The 23,642-nt window shown below is 38.4% G+C and overlaps 2 protein-coding genes across 3 annotated transcripts; both read right to left on the bottom strand.

Moving 5' to 3' along the window:
- Nucleotides 1–42: 42 nt before the first annotated feature.
- si:ch73-95l15.5 lies at nt 43–14,581 on the bottom strand. Of its 2 annotated transcripts, none has more exons than XM_044208279.1 (11): nt 14,475–14,581; nt 11,670–11,885; nt 10,570–11,582; nt 10,173–10,319; nt 7,639–7,716; nt 6,067–6,183; nt 5,050–5,199; nt 4,700–4,867; nt 3,695–3,847; nt 2,760–2,951; nt 43–952 (listed from the first exon to the last, which is right to left on the bottom strand). In XM_044208279.1, the coding sequence occupies exons 2-11, from the start codon at nt 11,827–11,829 to the stop codon at nt 848–850; spliced, it is 2,283 nt and encodes a 760-aa protein (XP_044064214.1). In that variant the 5' UTR covers nt 11,830–11,885; nt 14,475–14,581; the 3' UTR covers nt 43–847. The 2 variants fall into 2 exon arrangements, with proteins under 2 accessions (XP_044064214.1, XP_044064213.1); XM_044208278.1 differs by having other exon boundaries at nt 14,329–14,478.
- Nucleotides 14,582–16,841: 2,260 nt separating this feature from the next.
- LOC122881729 (lysosomal thioesterase PPT2-A-like) lies at nt 16,842–23,053 on the bottom strand. Its single transcript, XM_044208276.1, has 8 exons — nt 22,711–23,053; nt 21,343–21,496; nt 20,450–20,545; nt 20,185–20,292; nt 19,988–20,071; nt 19,791–19,875; nt 18,747–18,801; nt 16,842–18,553 (listed from the first exon to the last, which is right to left on the bottom strand). The coding sequence occupies exons 1-8, from the start codon at nt 22,861–22,863 to the stop codon at nt 18,410–18,412; spliced, it is 879 nt and encodes a 292-aa protein (XP_044064211.1). The 5' UTR covers nt 22,864–23,053; the 3' UTR covers nt 16,842–18,409.
- Between the last annotated feature and the right edge of the window lie 589 nt (nt 23,054–23,642).

Raw genomic sequence — 23,642 nt, 5'->3', positions numbered from 1 at the left:
CATGCGTGATGGTTAATGAAATAACAGCATCTGTAGACATAATTAATTTGGATCAGAGTGTTTAATTCTCTTGAGCTAAAAGAAAGAAAGAAAATGTCTCCAGTCCCAGACTAACAATACAAGACATGTAAACACTGAAGATAATTGAAAATTGTTCCAAAGTAAAATAAAAAAAAAAAGTGTATAAAACCAGAAAATGAATGCAGTTAAAAATATTATTTTGGTCCTTGGTATTCCCCTCCTCGAGTGCTAAATTAGCACTGTAATCAAAACCTTAGCAGATCTGTACTGAGAAAGTTAAAAGACAAACACAATAAAGACAACTGCAAGGACCTTCATAGAATAAAGACAACAAATTCAGATTTAAAGCATTATCGTACCCAAATCGCACACAAATGTTAGATCCACTAACTATACCATTCAGAAATGTTTGTATCAGCAACAATCCCACAGTATGAAATGAAATCTAATCACAGCCTAACCATTAGACCCATTACATTCAAAACATTAACTACAGTAAAATGGTGATTTATAAATCAAGTATTAAACAGATATAAGACCTGACATCGCTCCATACTGAAAACAATATCTTTCTGACTCGCGAAGTCTGAAATGACTGATTCACTCCAGAGAGTTTAGTAGTAATTGTGGAAAATTAAACTTTCCTTTGTCTGCAAATGCAAACCTCAAACATACAGAGTGATAAATATAAATAGACTTGATGTACACCACAATAAATATGCTGAAGAGGCAAAAAGGTGGTGCAGAAAGTGCAAAAGTAATCTTCCGTCTCCGTGCAGTTAGTTTGCATCTTGTCAGTACAGTATGTCAGCCCAGTTGTCCTCTATCACAGTGTGTGTTTGATGGCGGTCAGAGGTTCACGTTTGTTCTGCAGGTTCTGCTGCAGCTCTGTGAACAGATGGTCCCGCTCCTCAGCATCCAACAGGATTTGCTACGTTGAAGAAAAATTAAAGATCTCAGTCACCATCACAAGTATTCATAATGGAGCTCAGATTATCATGCACCCTAAAACAGGATGTTACACATTTCACACAGAATACTTGTTGGCATGATCAGTTCATTGTTGTTTTTTTGTCTTTTCGTGGGATTTGTTGAAAATATGAAAAATATATAATATCCTTGAAGTGTGGCACTTTACTTCTTTGTTAACCCACTTTTCTCTTGTTCTTTTGCAGTTAGAAGTAGATGAGGTAGTTCTGTACTTTAAATTCCCCACAATTTTTGGCTGCTGTGGCTGCATTGCATTATGGTCTATGGAGGCTACTGCTGGTGAGAAATTAAAGTCTCTGTTTTCTACAATCAATTTTTCTTGGTATGACTGTGAGTCTATAAGAAGCTGTCAAACCTTGACTTGGAGGATGTGACATCAAAACCTAGCACTGGTGTTTGGGACTGTTTAAGGTTATCATTTTATTAAAAATAGAAACAGGGCTACAAATTGCCAGGAAGATGCTTTTTTAAAAACTTTTCAAGTGCTTCCGGGTGTATTTTGACATCTTGCTCTTTTGTCTCCTTGTGTTGTCTTCCTACAGTAATTGCTTTCAGTAGCAATTATATCATAACAACAGCTGCATAAAAGTGAATTTAAATAGGAGTACACAGACAGGGCCGGTCAGTGTGTGGTATGTGGAAGTGTCACACTGTGCACAACAATAGTAACTTGATACGTCATCTCAAAAAGCATCCAGCTACTTTTAGGATCACTAAAGATGGACCAAACCAAACTGGCATTGCAACATTTGTACTGTGAGCTCCTTGGACCCGTGACAGATGTCAGACAGATATTCTCTGCCTTCACAACAAAACCATCTGTGTTACTTTCACTCTGTGTCAGTGTTTAACATGGACGCTGGAAGTAGGCAGACTTGAGTCTCCGTTAACAGCAGTCACTCTGTTACCAGCAAACAGAGTGACAACTGTCTTATATGAACGGGTCCATCGCTGGTTGAATGGGCATTGGTAGATCCATGTATCCTTGTCTCCTGTATGAAATGCGCGTCCAGGTGCTGGCAAATATTTCATATTTAGTAGCATGCGGTTGCGTATGAACTTGAAATTAAGTATTTCTGTGTGGAAAGAGGTTTTTAGGGCTGCAACTGACGATTATTTTCATAAACCGATTTATCTGCCAATAATTTTTTGGTTAATCGATTAATTGTCTCCAGAGAGTAGCAGAAAATCCTCACATTTCAAATGCTTGAACTATGATGAATTATTTTGCATTTTTGCTTATACGACTGGCTATCAAAATAGTTGCCGATTAATTTTCTGTAAATCAACTCATCGATAAATTGACTAATCGTTGCAGCTTATTTATAATTTTATACTTTTTATATGTGTACGTTATATTTAAATGTATTTTGTATATTATGTATACACATTTTACACAATTTAAGCTACTTATTCAACTGTATGTATATTTATTTATTTTTCCTTTCTTTTGGGAGCTCAGGAAGGAGGAGAGGTGAACATGGAAGGGTTGTGATGGGTGGGAGATATGCATTTCTGAATTTTTCAGTGCTACAATACTGCTATTGAATATTTTCAATAAAGAAAATGTGTGTTTGGGAGTTATTTATTCACTCAGAGTTGATATGGCTCTGTGGTCTACAAGAGTTTAACACCAGTGTTAATATACTCTAGTAAACTAACATGGATGATGTGTTCCTTGTCGACATGCACACACCGAATACTCAAATATTTGTTAGGAGACAATAAGCAGCAGATTTCTTCCTTACCTCTATGAGTTTGTCTCTCTTCTCCAGGCTGTCTCGGAGTTTCCTCTCCTCTCTCTCTCTGTCCTCTCTGTTGTTCTTCCAGGCTCTATCGGCCTCCTTCTTCTCCTTCTCTTTCTCCCTCAGCTCCCGCTGAGTGTCTCTGAGTTGAGCTGTCAGAGCAGACACCGTCTGACTGTGACTCTCCTGCTGATTCTGGTGAAAAAGTAAAAGGAATAGTTAGAAAGACTGAGATTTGATCAACTAGCCTGGCTCTGTCCAAAGGAAACAAAATCCACCTACCAGCACATCTAAAGCTCATTAATGAACATTTCTTTAATTTGTACAAAAACCAAAGTGTAAAAACATTTGTTCTATCTTTGTTTAAGTTATTTTCTTTTGTACTTGATTCCTGCTGGGTTCCTTTGTTCTGTTATGATTGTACTTTATATTTTGTTTGCTACTCTATACTAGGGCAGCAACTAACAACTACTAACTACTTTTCATTATCAATTAATCTTTCGATATATTTGATTAATCGTTTAGTGAAATGTCAAAAAACAATTTTTAAAAATATCCATCCAACTTCCCACATCTCAATATGACATCTTCAAATGTTTTGTTTGACCAGAAGTCCAAAACCAAAAGAATATTCAGTTTGTTCATGTTTGGCATTTTCAAATTATTATCAAAATAGTTGCAGATCATTTTTCTGTCGATCGACTAATCTTTTAACAGACTGTTTCAGCTCTACTCCATACCATGCAATCATGGCCTTGAGTCAAAATAAATATGATACATTTTTAGATTTCCAAAAAGTCCTCTAATATCAAAGTGTGTTTAAAATCAAGAAGTAGCAGGTGAAAAAGGGAAGAGTCATTCTCAACTCAGAATATGTAGGCATCTTTGTTTGTTAGTTGTCTCTTTAATGTATAAAACTTTTAATGCTAATATCTCACCTGCACCAGGTCCTGGTATTCCTGCAGGGCTATGGTGAGTTTGGTGACCTCCTTGCACAAGGTGGCGCTGTTTCCCTCTCTGTCCTTCAACAGGGCTGCCAGCTCAGCCCTGCCCCCTGCCAACCCCTGACCAATCACAGAGTCAGAGAGAGCCTAGAGGAAAATGACATGTTGTGAGTAAAAGTTTCCCCATGGTCACTGAAGTCAGTATTTACTGACAAAGCTCATCTGAGGCCAAAAGGCCTGAGGACTGCAGAGTAGGCTCCTCATTCAATAACACACAGAGAATGAAAGCTCTTCAACTTTCTTTTAAAAAGTGGAAAAAGTGAAATTAACACATATGTAACCTTATACCGCAGTCATACTGCAGCTATCAGAAAGCTCTTCTAACACTGATATATTTCTGTTAAGTCTGTGGATAAAATTATATCATAAAAACCCACCAGAAACCTGAAACAGGATGCTTATGATTCACCTATTTGTAATATTACATGTGAGTAATTCTCAAAAATGTTGGGTTTTTGAATCAGATGGCCTATCTTTATTTGTTTCTTGTCAAATAATAGACAATATCATCAACAGATTTTTTTCATGATTTAAATTGTAATCTGTACTCAAGAATGAGTTTATTAGTTCAGCATTAACATATTCTCTCTGTAGCATTTCTTGCACTTATGGTTAGTTTATAGTTTATCACTGAGATAATGATATATTTACCTCATAAAAATACAACAGCTAGCCTTGTAAGAGACAGATTAAGATTACAGATGCACACAGTTTTCACTTTTGACAGGTCTACAGTTTCATTTATAATGTTTAAAATGCTGCTCAAATTCAAACTCAGTTGTAATTTCACATAGTCAAAAATATTACTGACATAATGAGATACTTTCAACAATAGTCATGAAAATCTAGCTGAAAGTTACACAAAACAATTAACTACCCTATAAATAAAAAATAAAAACGGGGATTTTGAAAAGTGAGGGAAATTACACCCTTGTGTACCTGTGCATCTTTCTGACGGCTCTCCAGCTCCTCTTTGAGGTAGTGGATTAGAGCCTCCTTCTCCTGCAGGACAGTTGTGAGGGCCCGGTCCCTCTGTCTCCACAACTCCCTCTCTTTCTCCACCTCGTTCAGCAGTCGCTCCTTCTCCCCCAGAGCCACTCGCAGGTCCTGGAGCAAAGACAAAATGCAGGTCTATCTAAATAAAACTTTAAGTACTTGTAGAATGAACTGTGCAAGGGAAGTACAAATGTACACAGTGCCTGAATGTAGTAAGAATGTGGGTGTGTGTGTGTTTTGAACCACAATGCACGCAATTCCACCCCTGGTTTCTAATGTGTGTGTGTTCTTACGTTGATAATATCTTGGTTGCACTGCAGCACAGTGTTGAGTGTGTCGAGGTCTCTCTCTCTGTCTCTTCCAGCCTTCCTCAGAGCCTCGATCTCGTTCTCCATGTCCTCCTCTTTCTCAGTCATTTTGGACCTCAAATTCTGCAGGGCAGCCTACAGATCACAAAACATGTTACATATTAGATTTAAAAACAATAATTAATGGATTGATCGATCAACAAAAAATTTACTGCCAACCATTTTGATAATCAAATAATAATTTTCCAAGCAAAAATACCAAACATTCCCTACCCAACAAAAGAGAAACTAGCATTTTCACTAATTTCTGACAGTTTACAGACCAAACGATTAATCAAGAAAATAATCAGCAGATAAATAGATATTGAAATTTTGTTGCAGCCCTACATTTCAGTATATTCAGGTGCATTAAAAGGGGTAGGCAATAGTCTTTCTGAAAGGATTAATTAATCAAACATATTGATGTGACTTAAATAAGGTTGGTTAGAGAGTCGTAATGTTGGTAAATTTTTTATTAATTTCCCAGCTGTAGTCTGTGCTCATCCCTATTTCCTCCTGAGAGCCACCGGATCAGCACGTAAATCAGCTGAAACACACATACCCCATCTTTACAAGCCAAACTGCCAAGACTACACTGTTAAAAGGCCTTTGAATTCGAAATGTTAAGGTTGTCAAGTCAAAATCTGCATGAAACACAAGATGTTGATATTTGTGTGATTTAATGACATAAACAATAGAGTTAATTCAAAACAGTTTGTAATTTCTGGTTTACTGGTAAAACTGCGTGCAGGCCTGAGGTAGAAAAAATACCCATCACAAGACCTGCACTGCTAATACAAAAGCCTTCAGGAACAGGACGACTAGGTCTCATGACTATCAGCTAAAGTCTGTCTGCTCATGCCGATAACTGCTATGCTTCAGTGAGTGGGTAATACGTGTCATCATAAGCAGACCCAGCATTAAGCACTTAATGGCAATAATCAGGACAGTGTCAGCTCTAACCTTGTTGTTAGAGAGCATTTCCTTCAGATTCTCTGTCAGTTTCTCAGTCAGCTTGTTGGCCAGCTCAGTCCCCGCTCCCTCCTCCACACATAGTCTCCTAATCAGACCCATACACTCCTGGAAGAGAGGAAATATCTGTCTGCTTAGTGCAAAATTATAAACACACTCATCTAACAGCACTGTTAGGGAAAAACATTTTAACTGAAGTTTATCTGATTTGGATGTCTTTACTTGAGTTTAAAAATTTAAGGCTTATCTAAGTGCGGAGTTTTGTAATATTCAAAGTTTATGAAGCCATTTCAAGCATGAAGCATTATACAGGGTCAAAACAACTCGAGCCAAGTGTTCATATACTGTAAGCCAAACTGATATGTATGCAAATAAGAACCACTGCAAACATCAGACAGTTCTGTCATAAATCTACAGCTCCATGAACCAGGCAGTCACATTTATTACTTATCTACTCACCCTGAAACTAAAATCTGTTTAAAATCACTGTGTGAGTTCAAAAAAGGCAGAGTTGTTGATCTAAAGAAAATTAAAACTTAACTCCTGAAAATGTTGGTGATACATTTGTTGACATTAAGGGATCATTATAAGGATTTAGGGACATGATTTTCTTTTTTTATAGCATACATTTGCTATCTAATTATGTTTACTGCATATGAACAGCTTATCTTTGATGTAAGCATACTGTATTTTTGTAAGCTAGACGCATGCATGTTTAAAAAAAAAAAAAAACACCTGGAGTATTTGCATATGTTTATGGCTTAGTTTGAAATTTTTCGAAAATATGCTTATTTGCTTTGTTGGCGAAAGTTATATAGGAAGATTGATATCACTTTCATATCCGTAAGGTAAATATGAAGCTACAGCCAGCACCGGGTTAGCTTAGCTTAGCTTAGCTTAAAACAACAGCTAGCCTGGCTCTGTGCAAAGCTAACAAAATCAGTCTACCAACACCTCTAAAACGTACTAATCAACACGTCATATTGTGTTTTTGTTACTCTTGGAAAGAGCCAGGCTAGCTGTTTCCAGTATTAATGCTAAGCTAACAAGCTACTGGTTGTGGCTTCACATTTCAATGAGTGTGGTATCAATCTTCTCATCTAACTCTCATCACGAAAACAGATAAGCATATTTCACAAATAAAAGAAGTTACAAGTGCAGCACAAGTGCAACAGGGACTTTGTTATAGAGTCACTTATTGATTAATATTTAATAGGCTGTAATCCATTCGAGCACCCTTTGGTTCAGATAAAGATTTTGGTCATCTTTCTGAGAGGACAGTCCTATTTGCTTTAGCCATTTAGCTATCATGTTCATGCTGTAAATCATTAACATAACAAGCAGCTTAAGAAAAGCTGAATATAACATGCTTCAGCGCCACTGGTACAATGTGGTGAACAGACAAACACGAATGCAGGTTTGGCACTGCCACTTTAAGGGAGTACAGTGACTTCAAAGACAAACAACATTCCAGTGAGCTCTGAGCCAGAGCCCCAGCAGCAGCAGAAGATCCAACTACTGCGTGCATGACTGAGTCCTGTCTCCCCTCATCACCTCACCCACCTGGATCAGACGCTCCCGGCTGTGCAGGGAGTGACCGAGGCTCTGCAGCAGGGAACTGCCACCCTCCTCCTGGACCAACTGGGGGAAAGAGGAAAACAAATGACAATGGTTTCTTTTATAAGAGAGCAGTAGGACAAACAGTGGTGTTAATGAAGCGATTCTTGCATAAGGCTGAGTAAAATATACTCCAGATCCTAAGGGCTGGGTTTTGGGGCCTATTTTCATTATCAATTTATGTGCAGAATATTTTCTCGTTTAATCGTTTGAAAACCAGAAAACAGTGAAAAATGCCTATCACAATATCCTAGAGCACAAGGTGACATCATCAAATGTCTTATTTTGTCTAATAAACTGTTCAAAACCCAAATATATTACATTTACTATAACATTACAAATTTGAGAACCTGAAACATCAAATGTTTGGGAGATTTGCTTAAAAAAGAACTTACATGATTATTTGATCATAAAAATAGTCGATTTATCGACTAATCTACTCAAACCCAGCCAGTAGAGCTGCAACCAATAAAACAATACTTAATTTTGATACCTTAGTTTGGGGAATATTAACATTAGAGCTAATCCGATTAGTTGATTGAATTCAAATGAATTAGCAACTATTTAGATAATCAATTAATTGTGTCAGGCATTCTACAAGCAAAAACTTCGATCGTACTCTGGTTACACCTCACATTTGAGGATTTACTGATTTTCATAGTTTCATGTCATTGTAAAATGAATTTTGTTGGGCCTTGGACAACACAAGACATCTGAAAAGGTCATCTTAGACATCTTGGATATTTTCTCACATTTTAATAGACAAATAGAAATTGATTAGAATTGGTATAAATGGTTGAATAATTAATATTCGATTCATTAATATTGAAAATAATGGTTGGTTGGAGCCCTAATCAGCATCACCGATCAAAGGCACTTCAGTACGTACAACAGTAAGTGAACACATCACTGTTCAAAGGCACTTCAGTACGTACAACAGTAAGTGAACGCGGCATCGTTCACACAGCGTGACGGCTCTACAAAACAGCTGAGAGGCCTTTTAATGATATCCTCTATCGTAAGACTACAGAGCCCGGGGCAAACTCTACTGGTCAGGGAAGATTCCAGAGAGAGGCAGTGTATGTGTGTTTATGTGTCTTTATCTGCACCTGTAAATGAGGAACCGCGGACACACCCTTCCACAGGCACAAAACAATGTACACCCACCCTCCATTCCTTTCATAACGCTATATTTGTGCTCAGTCAACATTCACAGAGTGGTTTATGGAGCTGTTTGGACATGTGACTGAGGAGCTGCTGTGCAATGATGGACTGCATAATAAACCTGTTTTTCTTGTTTAAAAAAAAAAAAAGGTTAGAGGCAATCATTTCCTATGACAGCTGGTAAAAATAACTACATAATAACTGACATCTCCATTCCAACTCCACATATTATAACTCATTGTATGAATTAATTATACCACTGACTACATTTACCTTTTTAAAAAGGAGCAGTTCAACATTTTGGGAAATATTCCCTTTCTTGCCGAGTTAGATGAGAATTTAAACCACTCTCATATCTTTTCATCCAGTACCTCTAAAGCTCACTTATGATCACGTTATATCTCATTTTTGTAAAAATAACAAATTGTGGTTTTCGAGGGGTCATGTGCTGGACTATTTGTCCGGGATTAAATGAGTTATAACCTGTTAAAGTATTAGGTTCACATTTTGTCTGTCGTAGAATAGTTATGTTATAGTTATGCCCATATGTACATTGAAACAGGTTTTGCTTGCTGTAATCATTCTTCCTGTTCATAGTGACTATTAAGAGATCTCTTCCTAACATGGTTCCAATGTTAGTGATGGGGGACAATATCCACAGCCCTGATTCTAAAATACCTCCTAAAGTTCATCTGAAGCTAATGGGATGCTTCAGCAGTCTGAGTGAGACAAATCAAAAGGGTAACATCCAAAGTTATAGTCTTTTTAGTACTAAATCCTTATTTTTGTTTCCTTGGACAGTGTTTCTGTGTTGAGATGCAATGGAGGGACAGTACCAGTTCCCAGAGGGAATTTTATTCTTAAAAAGGCTGTAGCTGGAAAATACCCACTTGATTTGACTAACTTAGACTGCTGAACCCTCATATTAGCTTCACCTAAAGTTGGAGTTTCAGAACGAGGACTGTGGATTTTGTCCCCCATCACAGACACTGAAATTGCTTTCAGAAGGGATCTCTTAATGCCCAGTATGAACAGCAGGAATGATTACAGCATGCAAAATTAGTTTCAATGTTTTAAGACAGACTTGGAAAATTGTGAACATATAATTTAATTAATGAGCTTTAGGAGGTGCTGGTAGGCATATTTTGTTACCTTTGGACAGAACCAGGCTAGCTGTTTCCCTCGTTTCCAGTCTTTATGCTAAGCTAACTGCTTGGCAAGAAAGCGAATACACATACTTCCCACAGTGTCAAACTACTCTTTTCACATATAAATGTCTCAAGTGGAGTGTGTGAGACAACAAACTGAATACTTACAGGGGCCCAGTCTTCTGATCCGTTGACTTCTGTTGGTTTGCTCTTCCCATGTTTCAGCTCGGCCTCCAGGGTCCTGATGCGGGACACAGCTTGGTCCAGCTGGCCTCGCAGGTGCCTGACGGCGTGGTGAACCCTGCCAGTAGCGCTCTAAAATGACAAATTATTTCTTAGTAAAAATGGGTTGTGGAATTATTTAGTAAAAATAAGTGAAATGTGTAGTTCTAATCTTGTTGGACTGCTGGACTCAGTTGCTCCCGGATTACCTATTGCAGCACACTGTGTCAATATTTACAGCCACTAGCACACACAGCATCTGGTCAGAGTTCTTCCATTCATATATACATACAGTACAGTCCAACTGTATATGGCATGCTCAGACAGGAATGAAAACACGCACCGCTCGAAGAAGAGGCATGAACTCGTCCCTCAGCTCTGTTAGCACATCTCCGTCCTCTTCATCCATTTCATCGCCTCCGTTCTCCACATCACCAAAGTTCAGCACCCTGTTCACTGAGGGTGACGCCATCTCTCCAACTTTTCCTGAGTACCTCCCGTCCTTCCTGCCCAAAACTGGGATCCTACTCCCTGATGGCGAACTGACCGGCTTCACTTCAATACCTCTCAGCTCCTTCAGCACAAAGTTGGCTGACTGAACACCTGGTGAGTCAAACGGGTCGTTGTCATCAAGAGAGTCCAGAGACTGAATGGACGCAGTGCGGGAAGACGCTTGTAAGGAGACACTGGTCGCCGCCAGTGAAGACAGGCTGGAGCTGAAGGATGCCACCCTCTGCCAGTGGAGGGGCATGCTCTGGGATTTGTCCCGGGACAGTGCCAATGGGGAGAAGGGTTGGAAAGGCAAGCGGCGAGGAACCCCACACACAGACTCATAATCCGAGTCGGACACTCGTAAGGAATCACAGCCTTCACATCCTTTGCCCTTCCTGCATCTTTTACCCGTTCTTATAAAATATGGACAAGTGTCCCACTTCTCGGACCAGCACTCGTACTCTGAGAGTGCCATATTCTCTTTGAGCATCTCCTTGTAGCCCTCCTTCTCCGCCTCTCCATCCTCCTCGCTGGTGCTGCCCCTGCTCTGGAAGTCCCGTGGGTGTCTCTGGTGGTAGTTTTGGCGCACCCACTGTCTGATCTTGTCCCTCTCCTGCGTCAGCTTCTGAAGCCTCTCGGACGAAAGCACCCTCACCCTGGCTATCACCGAGTCGAACTTGAATACCCGCTCAAGGATGCACATGCATTTGCCACACACAAACTCCCCCTGCCCATCGCCCCGTGGTACAGACTGCCCCAGTATGTGAGTCAACACCGAGAGCAGATCCATTCCTTTGGATGGGGAGTTCAGGGATAACTGGGACTTGGAGAGAGACCCTGAAGAACCAAGCGATAATGTGCTGCCTGTGAAGAGTATAAAAAAAAGTTTAGACCCTTAAACAGGCATACACTATGTGACCAAAAACTTTTCTTTATTTCCTCCAGACCCACCCCAGGGGCTGCTCTGCGAGGACCGGGACAGGCTTCCTCCTCTCGGGGTCTGAGGCTGACCAGTCTTCTTATTTTGGCCCCCAAACAGCCACCGCCTTTGGTTTCCCTGGAGACCTCCGCCACATATTCGACACAAGTCATTTTTACCTCTGGAAGACATTGTGGACAGAGGGCTGATACTATCCCCCTTGATGTCCGACAGATGTTGGAAATTCTCTGTGAATTAAAGCAGAACAAACAGGGATGCATTTACAGCAGTGGTTCGCAACCTGGAAGTCAGGAACCCACAAGGGGTCACGAGAGGATTACTGGAGCAAGAAACAAGAAAAACCTAAATTCTACTCAAAATTAGATTAAGTGTTCAGACTTTTGTCTTTGCTTTTTTTTACCCATGCAAGCAGCATGGTTCTAGGGATGGCAATGTTGTTCCGTCTGTCGGTCGGTACACCACTTTAGTCAAGAGTGAAATACTGTATATCAACAACTACTGGATGGTTTTCCATGAAATTTTGTACTACTGACTTTGGTGATTCCCTGACTTTTTCCTCTAGCACCACCAGCAGGTACACATATCCATGTCCCCCTCAGGATAAATCGGCAAACCCTTAACTTTCCATCTACCACCACCATCAGATCAAAATTTTACTTTGTACAATACTTTGGTTTATGACTAAATACTGGGGCTGTCACTTTTTCAAAAAGTCAAGTTTGAACATGTAGTCCATTCTAATTCAAACACAACCCATATAGCGTAACGCGTGTGTCTGACAAACACTGAACTGTGACTGTCAGATTAGCATGTGTGGCCAGAGATGTCCATCTGTCGGTGGTCAGAGAGAGTGTCTTACTCTTCAGTATAGTGTTTCTCTCTTTTCTAAGTGTCTTGTGGTTGTACAGTTGATTGTACTCATTTCTGGTGCCTCCGCTACCTCATTTGGGTGGCAAGCAAGCAGGTGAGTCATCAGATTTGTTGCCGTTGACGAGTAAGGCAACTGCTTTTCACAAAGTCAGCAATGCTCTGAAATAGCATTTATAATAAATCATCATGTTTTGTCAGACCAACAGTCCAAAAATGTACTATCACAGAAGACTAAGAAAACCAGCAGTTATACCTTTAACAGGCTGAAAGTGGGGAATTTTTGGCATTATTGGTTTAAAAACAGATACTTAAACGATTAATTAATTAACAAAATAGTTTCCACTTAATTTTCGGTCAATCAACTAATCAAATAATTGTTTAAGCTCTAGTAGGGAGATTACATTTACATAATGGCTGAACAGTCAAATTGCTAAAAAAAAAAAAGTGACATTTTAAAAAAATTATTATTTTGGTTCCATCTTCTCAAATGTGAATATTTTCTGGTTTTCTTCTTCTGTGATAGTTAACTGAATATCTTTGGGTTTTGGACTGTTGGTTGGACAAAACAAGACCAAATGATTAATCAATAATATAATCAGTAGATTGATCAATATGGAAAATAATCGTTAGTTGCAGCCCTAAAACAAAACAACTTCTGTTTGTTTGACCCTCCTCATAAGTTTAATGTGTCTACAAGTCGTGAACAGTTCAACCAAAGTGATTTCCCCAACTCAAATTGTTTAGTTCAAATACTGTCAGTATTTCACAAGAGAAAAGGGAATAATTACAGAGAAGTAAGAAAAGTGACCACGCAGATTTATCTTGTGACCCCTTTGGTGGGTTCTGACCCCCAGGTTGAGAACCACAACCTACTTTATTGTCACAGTATCCATTATAGAAAAGAAGCTATAGAAAGTAGTTTCTTAATCAAAGTCAACATTGCTTGTAGCCTAACAGCTGGCAGTGACTTCTTTTTAAAAAGTCGGTTGGAGTTCATGTTCATTTCCAGCTCTCTTCACATTAAACAGGTAAGAAGAAGTTAAAGCACCAGGAAGACACTTAATATGTAAAGCTGGTTAGATTAGAAAGCTCAGTTAGACTTATGATTTTGTTTTCTCTCTTCCCTGCATGGATGTTTTGGCCGGTTTATTGCAGTTCACAGCTGCTGTGTGTTTACAGTAGCTCCCCACAGGGCGGGACACGTCGACCTTGAGCCACGCTGACAGTGAATTCAGTCAGACTGTCGATGAATGAAACTCTCACTATTCAATATTCAGTCTCTCCATGAACCTTTCGCCCCTCACAGGACGTCATAAATGTTTTTAAATCACAAATTAGACATTCTTCAATTATTTTAACCCATTTAAGACAAAATAAGACAATTTTGGCACATGAATTTAACGCGAAAATATTCTTTTTTCATAAGGAAACCGTGAATTAAAACCATAAACGTGAAAATGTGCCTGTATCCATGACCTTAAACAACAATTTAAGCCAGTAATCTTTTTTTCCGTGAACCACAAACAACGTGACGTGTTTCCAAACGGGGAAACTCTTCATCCACCAGTGGGAAACAGTTAAACTATCGTCTATCTGATGCTATTTTAAGCAACTGAAGTGCAGCGATTCAATGTGAAAGTAACGTCAGCCTGTGAAAGTGTAGCTGCAATGTTTCAACATGCAGGCAAGAGTATCACTGTGAGCTTTCACCGCCCTCAGTTCAGTTCAGTCTGGTTTTAACACAGGCTTCACAAACACACAATTAGCTTTCATATAAAGTATTTTGAAGCGCAGTCTTACGTTTCAGTCCCCCGGGCTTCACCCGCTGAACGTAAAAAAAGTTAAAGTCCGTCAAGCGAAGAAGAAAATCTTCATTGTCGTCTCAGAATAGCCTAAATGAGGCGAAGTCAACAGAAAACGGAAATGTAGGTAACAAGTTTTCTTACAAGTAAAATCTCCACCGGGAACTGAGGAAGAGAGGTGGGTGTCACCTTGCTGACGTCATCGGTCATACCTGTTTAGAGCAGCGCGAGCGAGAGGGAGGACGTCTGCAAACGCTGGCTGAGAGACTTAAAAAAATATATAAATATAAAGAGCACACAATTCATTTACCGATCGGTCGTGTTGTCACTCCTCACTGCACAGTCGAGTATTTATTAACAGCTTTGTAGAACAAAAATATCGGCTAATAAACACATTAGTGTAATTTCTGCTATTAAAATAATCACAACCCAAGTTTTTCTCCCAGATTTATGTCTTTTTATTTCATGATTATGAGAAACTAAAGCCCCCTTCAGACTGATTTTGACAACCTGTGCTGGTCAGTGATTTACCAGCTGTGTAGCCCACTGGTGTTCTCTTTTTGAGCCCAGTGTTTTTATATTTGGTTACAAATTTGCATCATTAAAAGTATGCCGAATTAGCTATTAGCAGTTCCTGTTTGCATTGCACCCATGGATGTACAGACAGCTATCACTGGATCACTTTCATACTGAAGAAAACTTAAAAACGTGATGATTCTCAGGCAAGTTCTGAAGCGTCTTTTCTCTCTGATTTCTAAGCGGACTTATGGACGTTTTTCCGCGATGGACGTCGCAGATAATGATATCCTCGGGAAGTGTTAGTCACACTGAATGATATCAATATATGTTCATGTCTGTGTGTTAAGATTTGACTGAGTTAAGACTCTTTGAAGGAGTGCTATTTTTAACTCAAATTCACCTCATGCAATAACTTTGCTTCATGTCTCTCCCTCCATGCCTCCCCTTCAACTCTCTCGCGCCCCCTGGGGAGGCTTTTGGATCTCTCATTTGGCTTTGTCAGTGTTCTACATAATTATAACTTTGTATCTTATAATCATGACACAGTATTATGAGTTATGGTTTCATATTTATGACTTGTTATCTCATAATTATATAAAAACTTAATCATAATTATGAGATACCATAGGCATAAATATGATAGATACTTTCATATAATTATGACATACTGTAGTCATATTTATTATATTCTATCACATATGAGGAACTTTATCAAATTTTGTCATAATTGTTATATAATAAGTTATGAGAAAAAAACTTTTGCTGCCTAAATAATCTTTTGTGCTTACTCAAAAACAAATTCATCACCTTAGAGGACAGAACCTCCGCATGTACATGTCTGTGGCTGTGTGATGAATTAATTGTTGTATATTCATATGTATTAAGAACTGTTGCTAATTGAAACCGGTTCCAAATTTATAAGAACCAGAAACAAGAATGGTAAAAAGCGCTTTTGATGATCCCAGTTGTAATCATAATGGTAATCAGTTTGCCATGTGCAACTGACAAGTGTATCTTGTGCATGCATGGCAAGGTAGAGCATATTCATATTTTTTCTAGTTCCGTACAAAATACATTGTCATTTATGAATAATTACAGTTTGTGGCAGACTAAATCTGCTGAAAATGAAGGTGATTTTTGCATTCAACATATTTTCCTACACAAATAATACAGCAATAATCTGAACTAGAAATGGATAAGAACCAGAGCTGATTGGGAAATATATCATATGTAAGCTACATATTTTAAAGTCCTTTTTTTCCTATTACCTCAGAATCCATAACTCAACCCCTGTGAATCAGTTAAGGAAAATCAATTGGTTTAATTTATCACGCCCCCTATGCTATCTAATCATGTGTAAAGGGCAAAAGAGTCAACATGTATACAGTCGGGGGCTGAGTGAACATTATCTATACAGGTTATCAGGACAAGCTGCATAAACATCTTAACTCTCAACAATGAAATAGGATATAGGTCAATCTAAAACATTTATCAAAAAGGATGAAATATGGACAATCACTAAAATTGACTTTATATCATTCAAAATGTTCCACATGTTTCTAACAATGCCTTTTGGCAGGTGGAAATTAGACATTAAATGATAAGGTTTGGCCAAAAGTGTCTTCCAAATGAATGTAATGGTTGAAAAAAACCCACTTACAGATCAATCAAATTACATAAGGTAGAAACATATCACTGAGCTGCTATGGGCTGAAACTCTCCATCATGTTGCATTTGTAGCAGAAGAGCAACAAAAAATTTAACTCCAGAGTGGAGGAGGACAAAGCAGGCTATGCTGTGTGTGGATCACTTTACAGGACTCCAAAGTACCATAAACGTCCACCAGAGGACAGCGATTGATGGACATTGCTCATGTATTTCCTTGATGCAGGCTTACTGTGTCACTTTACTGTATTACCCATAATATTAAGGACCATTTGAGGATGTTTCTGTAAAGAGAATTTCAAAGCACTAAAAATCCAAGACTACTGATTTTTGGTTGTGTGTGAAAGACTTTTTTTATTCAGAAGAAAGCAAAAACAAGCAGATATTTACAAAATGTAAAAGCTGTTTCAAATATAAAGTCTGAACACAAAATGGACCAATAAAAAGTATTCATGCTACTTGATCCTTAGCTAATTTGTTTTAGTTTCATCTGAAAACCTGATAAATGCTCATTAGACAAATGTTCCCAGGAAGCAAAAGGAATTACAATTTGGCATGGTTATTGCAAAACAGAATATATAAAAAGTGTGAAATATATATGCACCCTCAATATTTAAAAATTGGTTAATTGAACTCACTGGGATGCTTCATAAGGAAATAATCCATTATAATCTATCAAGGAAAACTACAACATTAAGATATGGAAACCATGTCCGTACCCATCTTAATAAAGAGTTTGGGAAAGAAAGAAACTATAGATGTTGTTATTGTAATAGGATGAGGAATAATAATACATTACAATAGTTGGATCTCTTTTTTCTTAGGGAAGAATCAAGGATAGATCTGGACAAATTTTTTCTTTTGTATATTTTTGTTACCTTTATTTTTGCATGGTTACTGCCTTATAAATAAAACACATGCTAGTTGCTCTGTAATGGTAAAGACTCACTTAAATCGCACATCGCCTCCACCTCTACTCTCTTGTTACTGTGGGCGTGTCAAAGCTAGCAAGCTAGTCAGTAGCTTGCTCATTAGCAAACATTGTGTAAATAAGCAACCAGCACTTTATCCAACAATTACCGTGACGTTTTGCCAAGCAGCACTTCATTTTTGTTTGTATCTGTGATCCTGGAGGCCAGAGACATTAAAAGGTACAGTAATGATCTTCCCCTCCACAGTCATGTCTCCTCAGCACGTAAAGACTAAACCTTCTTACCCACCACTGCATCGCTTTTTTGTTGTCAGTTTTTCGGCAAAATACTGCATAGATATTGAAAATTAAAGTTGGTAAATTTCAACTTTATGCAAATGAGAATGAATGGGGGTCTTTACCGTTAGGCTGTTCTTAGGCACACACCAACATGCTAGCATGCCCACAATGACATGCTGATGCTAACAATGTTTACAATGTTCACCATCTTAGTTTAGCATGTTAGCATGCTAACATTTGCTAATTGGCAATAAACACAAAGGCTGATGGTAAGGTCATAAAACATTTTGACCTGTTAAAGGATCACCAGAGTTATAATAATTCATCCTGTGGGAAACACGAATCTCTGTACCAAATGTCATGGCAATCTATCAGTAGTTGTTGCAACATTTCACTCAAAACCACATTTGTGAACCTCATGGTGACGCTAGAGGAAAAATCAGAGGATCACCAAAGTCATTAAGGTCTCTTCTCTAAGGGATTGTGAATGTTTTTTGAAAATGTCATTGGTAAATCATTGTTTTTTTCCTTCTGTTTCTAAAATATCAATCATCTGCACATCTCTTGCACAAGCATGAGCTATTTTCACAAACATAACGACGTCTGTGTGTGTAGCCAGTAGGGTCTATTTCTGTTGAGTAATACCTTGCATTAACATCTTTCACACTCTGTAGGTGAGTTGTTTTCATGTGAGCCACTTCTCTATGCAGCTCCTGAACACTGTGAAGTTGGAGTGCCACTGAATGTGTTTCACTCCAGAGTGAACACACACCGACATGTCCCCACGAGCGTCCAGCATCTTCAGCCCAAACGTGTCGTTCTTGTAAAACTTTCAAAGGGAGAGAAGAAGAGAAGGATGGGTTATCACAAAATAGGAGGAGAGAGAGATGCCTACCATTTGACGGAGGGCCTAAAATTAAAATGAAGATGGGTTTCCAGTCGATGTAGAAGTGATACAGTTTACCATAGGTGTAGGGTTTGACAGAGTTGCGATGAAATATTCACATTAGTTTGCAACTCACCTCCTGGTTCCTCATTTCTACAATGTTTTCGTTGCTGTCATAGAATCCAAAGTGGCTGTGTAGAAAAGAGGAAACAGTCAGTCCAGGCAAAGAGGTCTCGAAATCTCTGCTGCTGTTTTGACCAGAAACAGTTCACTCAACACACATTTTGAAGGCTCTGTTAGTAACTACTTCATTGTCTTGCTTCGCCCGAGTATCTTTCAAAGCCAAACGTGTAATTTCCACTGGAGATTACTTTTCAAAATCCTATTTTTGTCTCCCTCACTTTTAAGGTTGCAGTTTGATTTAGTCACTAAAATGTCAGAATCGTTACTTTCAATCAGCCAAAATCCAGAGAGAAGAGATATATTGATAAAAATGTTATGTTCATCTAGGTCGCTTTCAAGTATTACTGTAAGCTGCCCTCTGATTGGTGGAGGTTGTACCTGCAGCCTGAAAGTCAGACCTGCAGGCAAGACTCAGGGTTGTAAAAATACTCCTAACTCCTCTGCAAGTTTTTAAGTTCTTAATGTATGTTTTGATTTATAGTCTGTATTTTCCTAAAAACGCTATTGAACATCAATCAAAGAGAAGGCAGTAAAGAAGAGAAGCAAATACAATATTTATTAAACTTTTAAGTGGGGCTAGTGTGTTAAATTCCTTATTTTCTTTTATCATAACTATTATTAATTTGGAATGCCCAATAACCAACTCCATTATGTTATTTTCTAGATTGATATAAATGTATAAATGCAGGGAAAAGCATTCACATATTTAAAGGTGAACTAAAAACAAACCTACAGCCTTGATCTTAGCTAATTTGAAGGATGTTCTGTACACTGTAGTTCTCTTTTTCTGTCTTTACATTGGCACCAGATGCTTATCCACATATAAATAATACATTTACAGTGTTGTAGTGATGATATTGTCAAATATGAGGAACATATGACAAGAAGGCTGTTATATCCACCACTGATAAATTAGGCTTATTTATCATAGACACATTAAAATGACAGAGAATCAACAGTGTTTATATGAATTGTAAAACTCTGATGACAGTGAAACCTGGACTGCCATGGGGTGATGACGCCATCATCTGGTCCTCCAATCAGCACAAGCTTCTTGATGCGCAGGAAGTTTTCCCTCCATGCTGAGGAGGTGAAATGGAGAAATGTTTTTTTTTTCTTTTACAATGCACATTTTTACTGTACATCCACAAGTATACAGCATACAATGGCCATGACAGTAATTCATTCCATTACCTTTCGTGTCGTTGTGAGGTCTGTCACCATTAAGCATCGACAGAAACCTGTTGCTCTGCAGGTAGCGGGACCTATGGTGAGGGTCTGTGGAGGAAAGATAAATGTATAGTGTCTTTTATCGGGGAAATGAAATACCATGTGCAGATTCTCCTCAGTACATATTTCAAATCATTGAAGACCCCCTCCCTCATTCTCACCATTCCAGTAGTCGCAAATAGAAACTTTTTGTCCCATCTTGTTGTAGCAAATATGAAACACATTCTTCTTCATGCAGTCAGGAAATACCCACCTCAGGTACTCTGTGTCTGTGGAGTAAGACAGAGAGATCCAGTGTTTTGCAATTTAGGATCTATTACAAATCAATGCTGTTTGTTGATATTTCAAAAGTCCTATAATGTCATCATTCTCTGGAGGACAAGGGTTATCTAGACATGCTTAAAACGTAAAATGAAGGTCCCTGACCTCCATACTGCCCCGCCTGTGGTGATGACAGCGAAATGAAGGTGTGCACACTGTGGTCTGGAGTCGTGGAGAGAAGTGCTCGACAAATTAGGCCACCTTAGAAAAAAAGGAGATGACAGAGGAGTCATAACATCAAGAGAGTTCTAACAAACCAATACATAGTAGTGATCTGATGCAGTGATCCTTAGTATTGTTTAATCCCTCTATAGAGACCCATCTTGTATGCTAAGAGTGGAGAAGATATGACTGTGGTTACCAAGTGGGTGCCTCCTGCTGCACGTGTTGCATCAAATTAGACAGGTTCTAACAAGACTGTATATTGTTTCCCTGCCAATATCAAACAATTTACAGCCACGCTAGCGGATATGAGGCTGTACTTAGATACAGCTGTGCTTTTAGCTAAATGCTAACATCAGCATGCTAACATTCTCACAATGACAATGTTAGCATGTTTTGCGGATGTTAACGTTTATCATGTTCACCAGCTTACTTTAGCGTGTTAGCATGCAAACATTTGCCAATTAGCAATAAACACAAGTACAGCTGAGGCTGATGGGAATGTCATTAGTGTTGCAGGTATTTGGTCATAAACCAAAGTATTGGCCAAAATTAATTTTTGACCTGATGATGGTTAGAAGGGAAGTTAAGGGACCACCAAAGTGATTACAATTCATCCTGAGGGGTACATGTCCGAACCTAATTTCATTGCATTTCAGTAGTTTGCAATATTCAATCCAACAGTTGTTGAGACATTTCACTGAAAACCACAACCTTTAACTAAAAGACTTTTTGTTATATGGCTAAGGAATGTGTTATTGGCAGTGGTCGGCGTGTGTATGTTTAAAAGTGTGTGCATATAGTGTCTATGTGAGTGTGTGAGTGGGAGAGAGGACCTTGTGAAAAGCACAGAAGATGGACGCCATCAGGAGCCTTTTGCATGATGGAGTTGATGGATTTCCTGAAGCCTTGGACCTGCCTCCACAATGGCTTCAGACTGGCCAGGTCGTCATACAAGTCAATCACTGTCACCTCAGTGCCTGGATGAACCTGGGAAAAACATAAAAAGAGGAACTGAGTAGCAGAGGGTGAACAGATGAACAAAAATGCAGTAATCACTGATTAAATCAATTGTCAGGAAACTATCAGCCTGATAATGTTATCAGGCAGCTCAGTCAGATGTGAGCTCATATACAGAAGTTCTTCCAAATCAAAACTGATCTTGGGGAATAGAGAATAACAGGGGAACAGAAATCATTACCTTGAAACCGCTTGCTGATTTTCACTTCACTTGAAATCTGAGCCTTTAGAATAATCTGAAATAGCTATACTGTAGATCTAAAGTCCAAAATTAATTTGATTAATGCCTACTTGAATATCAAGTGGGAGGTTTGACCGCTTGCAGAGTTCAAATTATCAATATTTAGCCTCACTGGTGAGTAAAACATGAAAAGAATATTATATTAATATGAAAAGCAGGTTCATAAAGAGTTTCTTTAAATAAAATGCATAAAGGTTCAGCAAAGACAGGTGGACCAAACTTACATCGTTCATTGCCAAATTATATTTTAATCAGTGGTGGAATGTAAGTAAGTACATTTAGTCAAATACTGTACTTAAGTACAATTTTGAGGTATTTGTACTTTACTTATATAGTTTATCCATTTTATGCTACTTTATACTTTTACTCCACTACACCTGAAAGGGAAATATTGTACTTTTTACTCCACTAGATTTATTTGATAACTTTAGTTACAAGTTACTTTGCAGATTCAGATTATTAATACACAGTATAATCAACTAATAAATGATGATGATTATTATAGATTACTGTAAGATACCCAGTCATCAGTTTACACCAGCCTTTACCAGCTGCAACATTAAAGTAATGCTTAAACATAATGCATCACTATTTATAATCCAATAATATAATAAATTATTCTGAAATGAGTCATTCTGCATAATGAGTACTTTTACTTTTGTTACTTTAATCGGCCGGTAGAGATATCGGCCGTGGAGATCTGCATTTTTTGAATATAATGGGACTATATGGCACTCGGCTTGTGGGGCTCAAAGCGCCAAAAAAAAAAACACATTTGAAAAACTCAACAGCAATGTTTCTTTTCAGGAATCATGACTCGGTTACTCAAGATAATCCACAGATTTGTTGTGAGCAGTTTTGTGTAAGAACTATTTTCTTTCTACAGATCTGTCCGTGGATTATCTTGTACATCCCAAAATTAAACTTTTTTTTTGTGTCCTACCTTGGTTATGTAAAGAGACAGCGTTTTGAACTCTTTTGGTCCATCAAAAATGCCATGCACGATGATGACAGGCTTGTACCCGTCAATGCAAACCCCTGTCAGCAGCAGCAGCAGCAGCACCGGTGAACCTCGGATGATCTGCGGAGTCTTCATCTCTACCCGGGCACAGGGGAGACAGAATGGAGGGTCATGAGAAGGGACCGCAGAGACACTTTGCCTCGGGGGGATGAGGTGTTTAATGGCGCTGATGAGTATTTATCGATCTCTTTCAACTTGTCTTTGTAGACTTGGAGAGCATGTGCGCGCTTCCTTCCTGATCACTTCTACTGTAGTGTCGCTTGTGACTTTTCCTTTCTTAGGTGGTGTTTAAGATCACATCCGTTTTCAACATTCAGTTACGTACAGCCTCAAGCCTCGCCATCTCACCAGCCTTTAGAACGGCATTAATCTTTATTATAGCGTAAATGTAAAATGTGTATCACTTAGTCATTTTACATTAACATTATAATGCTACTAATAATAATACCACAAATAATAAAAACAATATGAATGGTAGCAAAAGTGTTATTGTTGTTACTATTATTGAATTAGGTCCCAGTTAATCAAATTCAGAATCTGCTTTATTGGCCAAGTACGTGTACACATAGGCCTACAAGGAATTTGGCTTAAGTTGCTCTCAATGTACTTAAACACAGTTCCAAGAACAATTTACAGAAAGATGGAAACATATAGCCTAGGCCTAGCTAAAAACAAGACAACAGAGATTGTTAAAAATAAACATAGAACTATTACCTAAATACAATTAGGTGTATAAAGCAATGACCAACAACTTACAGTACAAAAGTATTATCAGCAAAATGTACTTAAAATATAAAAAGTAAAAGTACTCATTATGCAAAATTGCTCCTTTCACAGTGTTACATTATTATATA

This window comes from Siniperca chuatsi, linkage group LG9 (assembly GCF_020085105.1).
Source record: "Siniperca chuatsi isolate FFG_IHB_CAS linkage group LG9, ASM2008510v1, whole genome shotgun sequence".
NCBI lineage: Eukaryota > Metazoa > Chordata > Actinopteri > Centrarchiformes > Sinipercidae > Siniperca > Siniperca chuatsi.
Note: the sequence above shows the minus strand (reverse complement) of the source record. Positions and strands in the feature narration are given on the sequence as shown.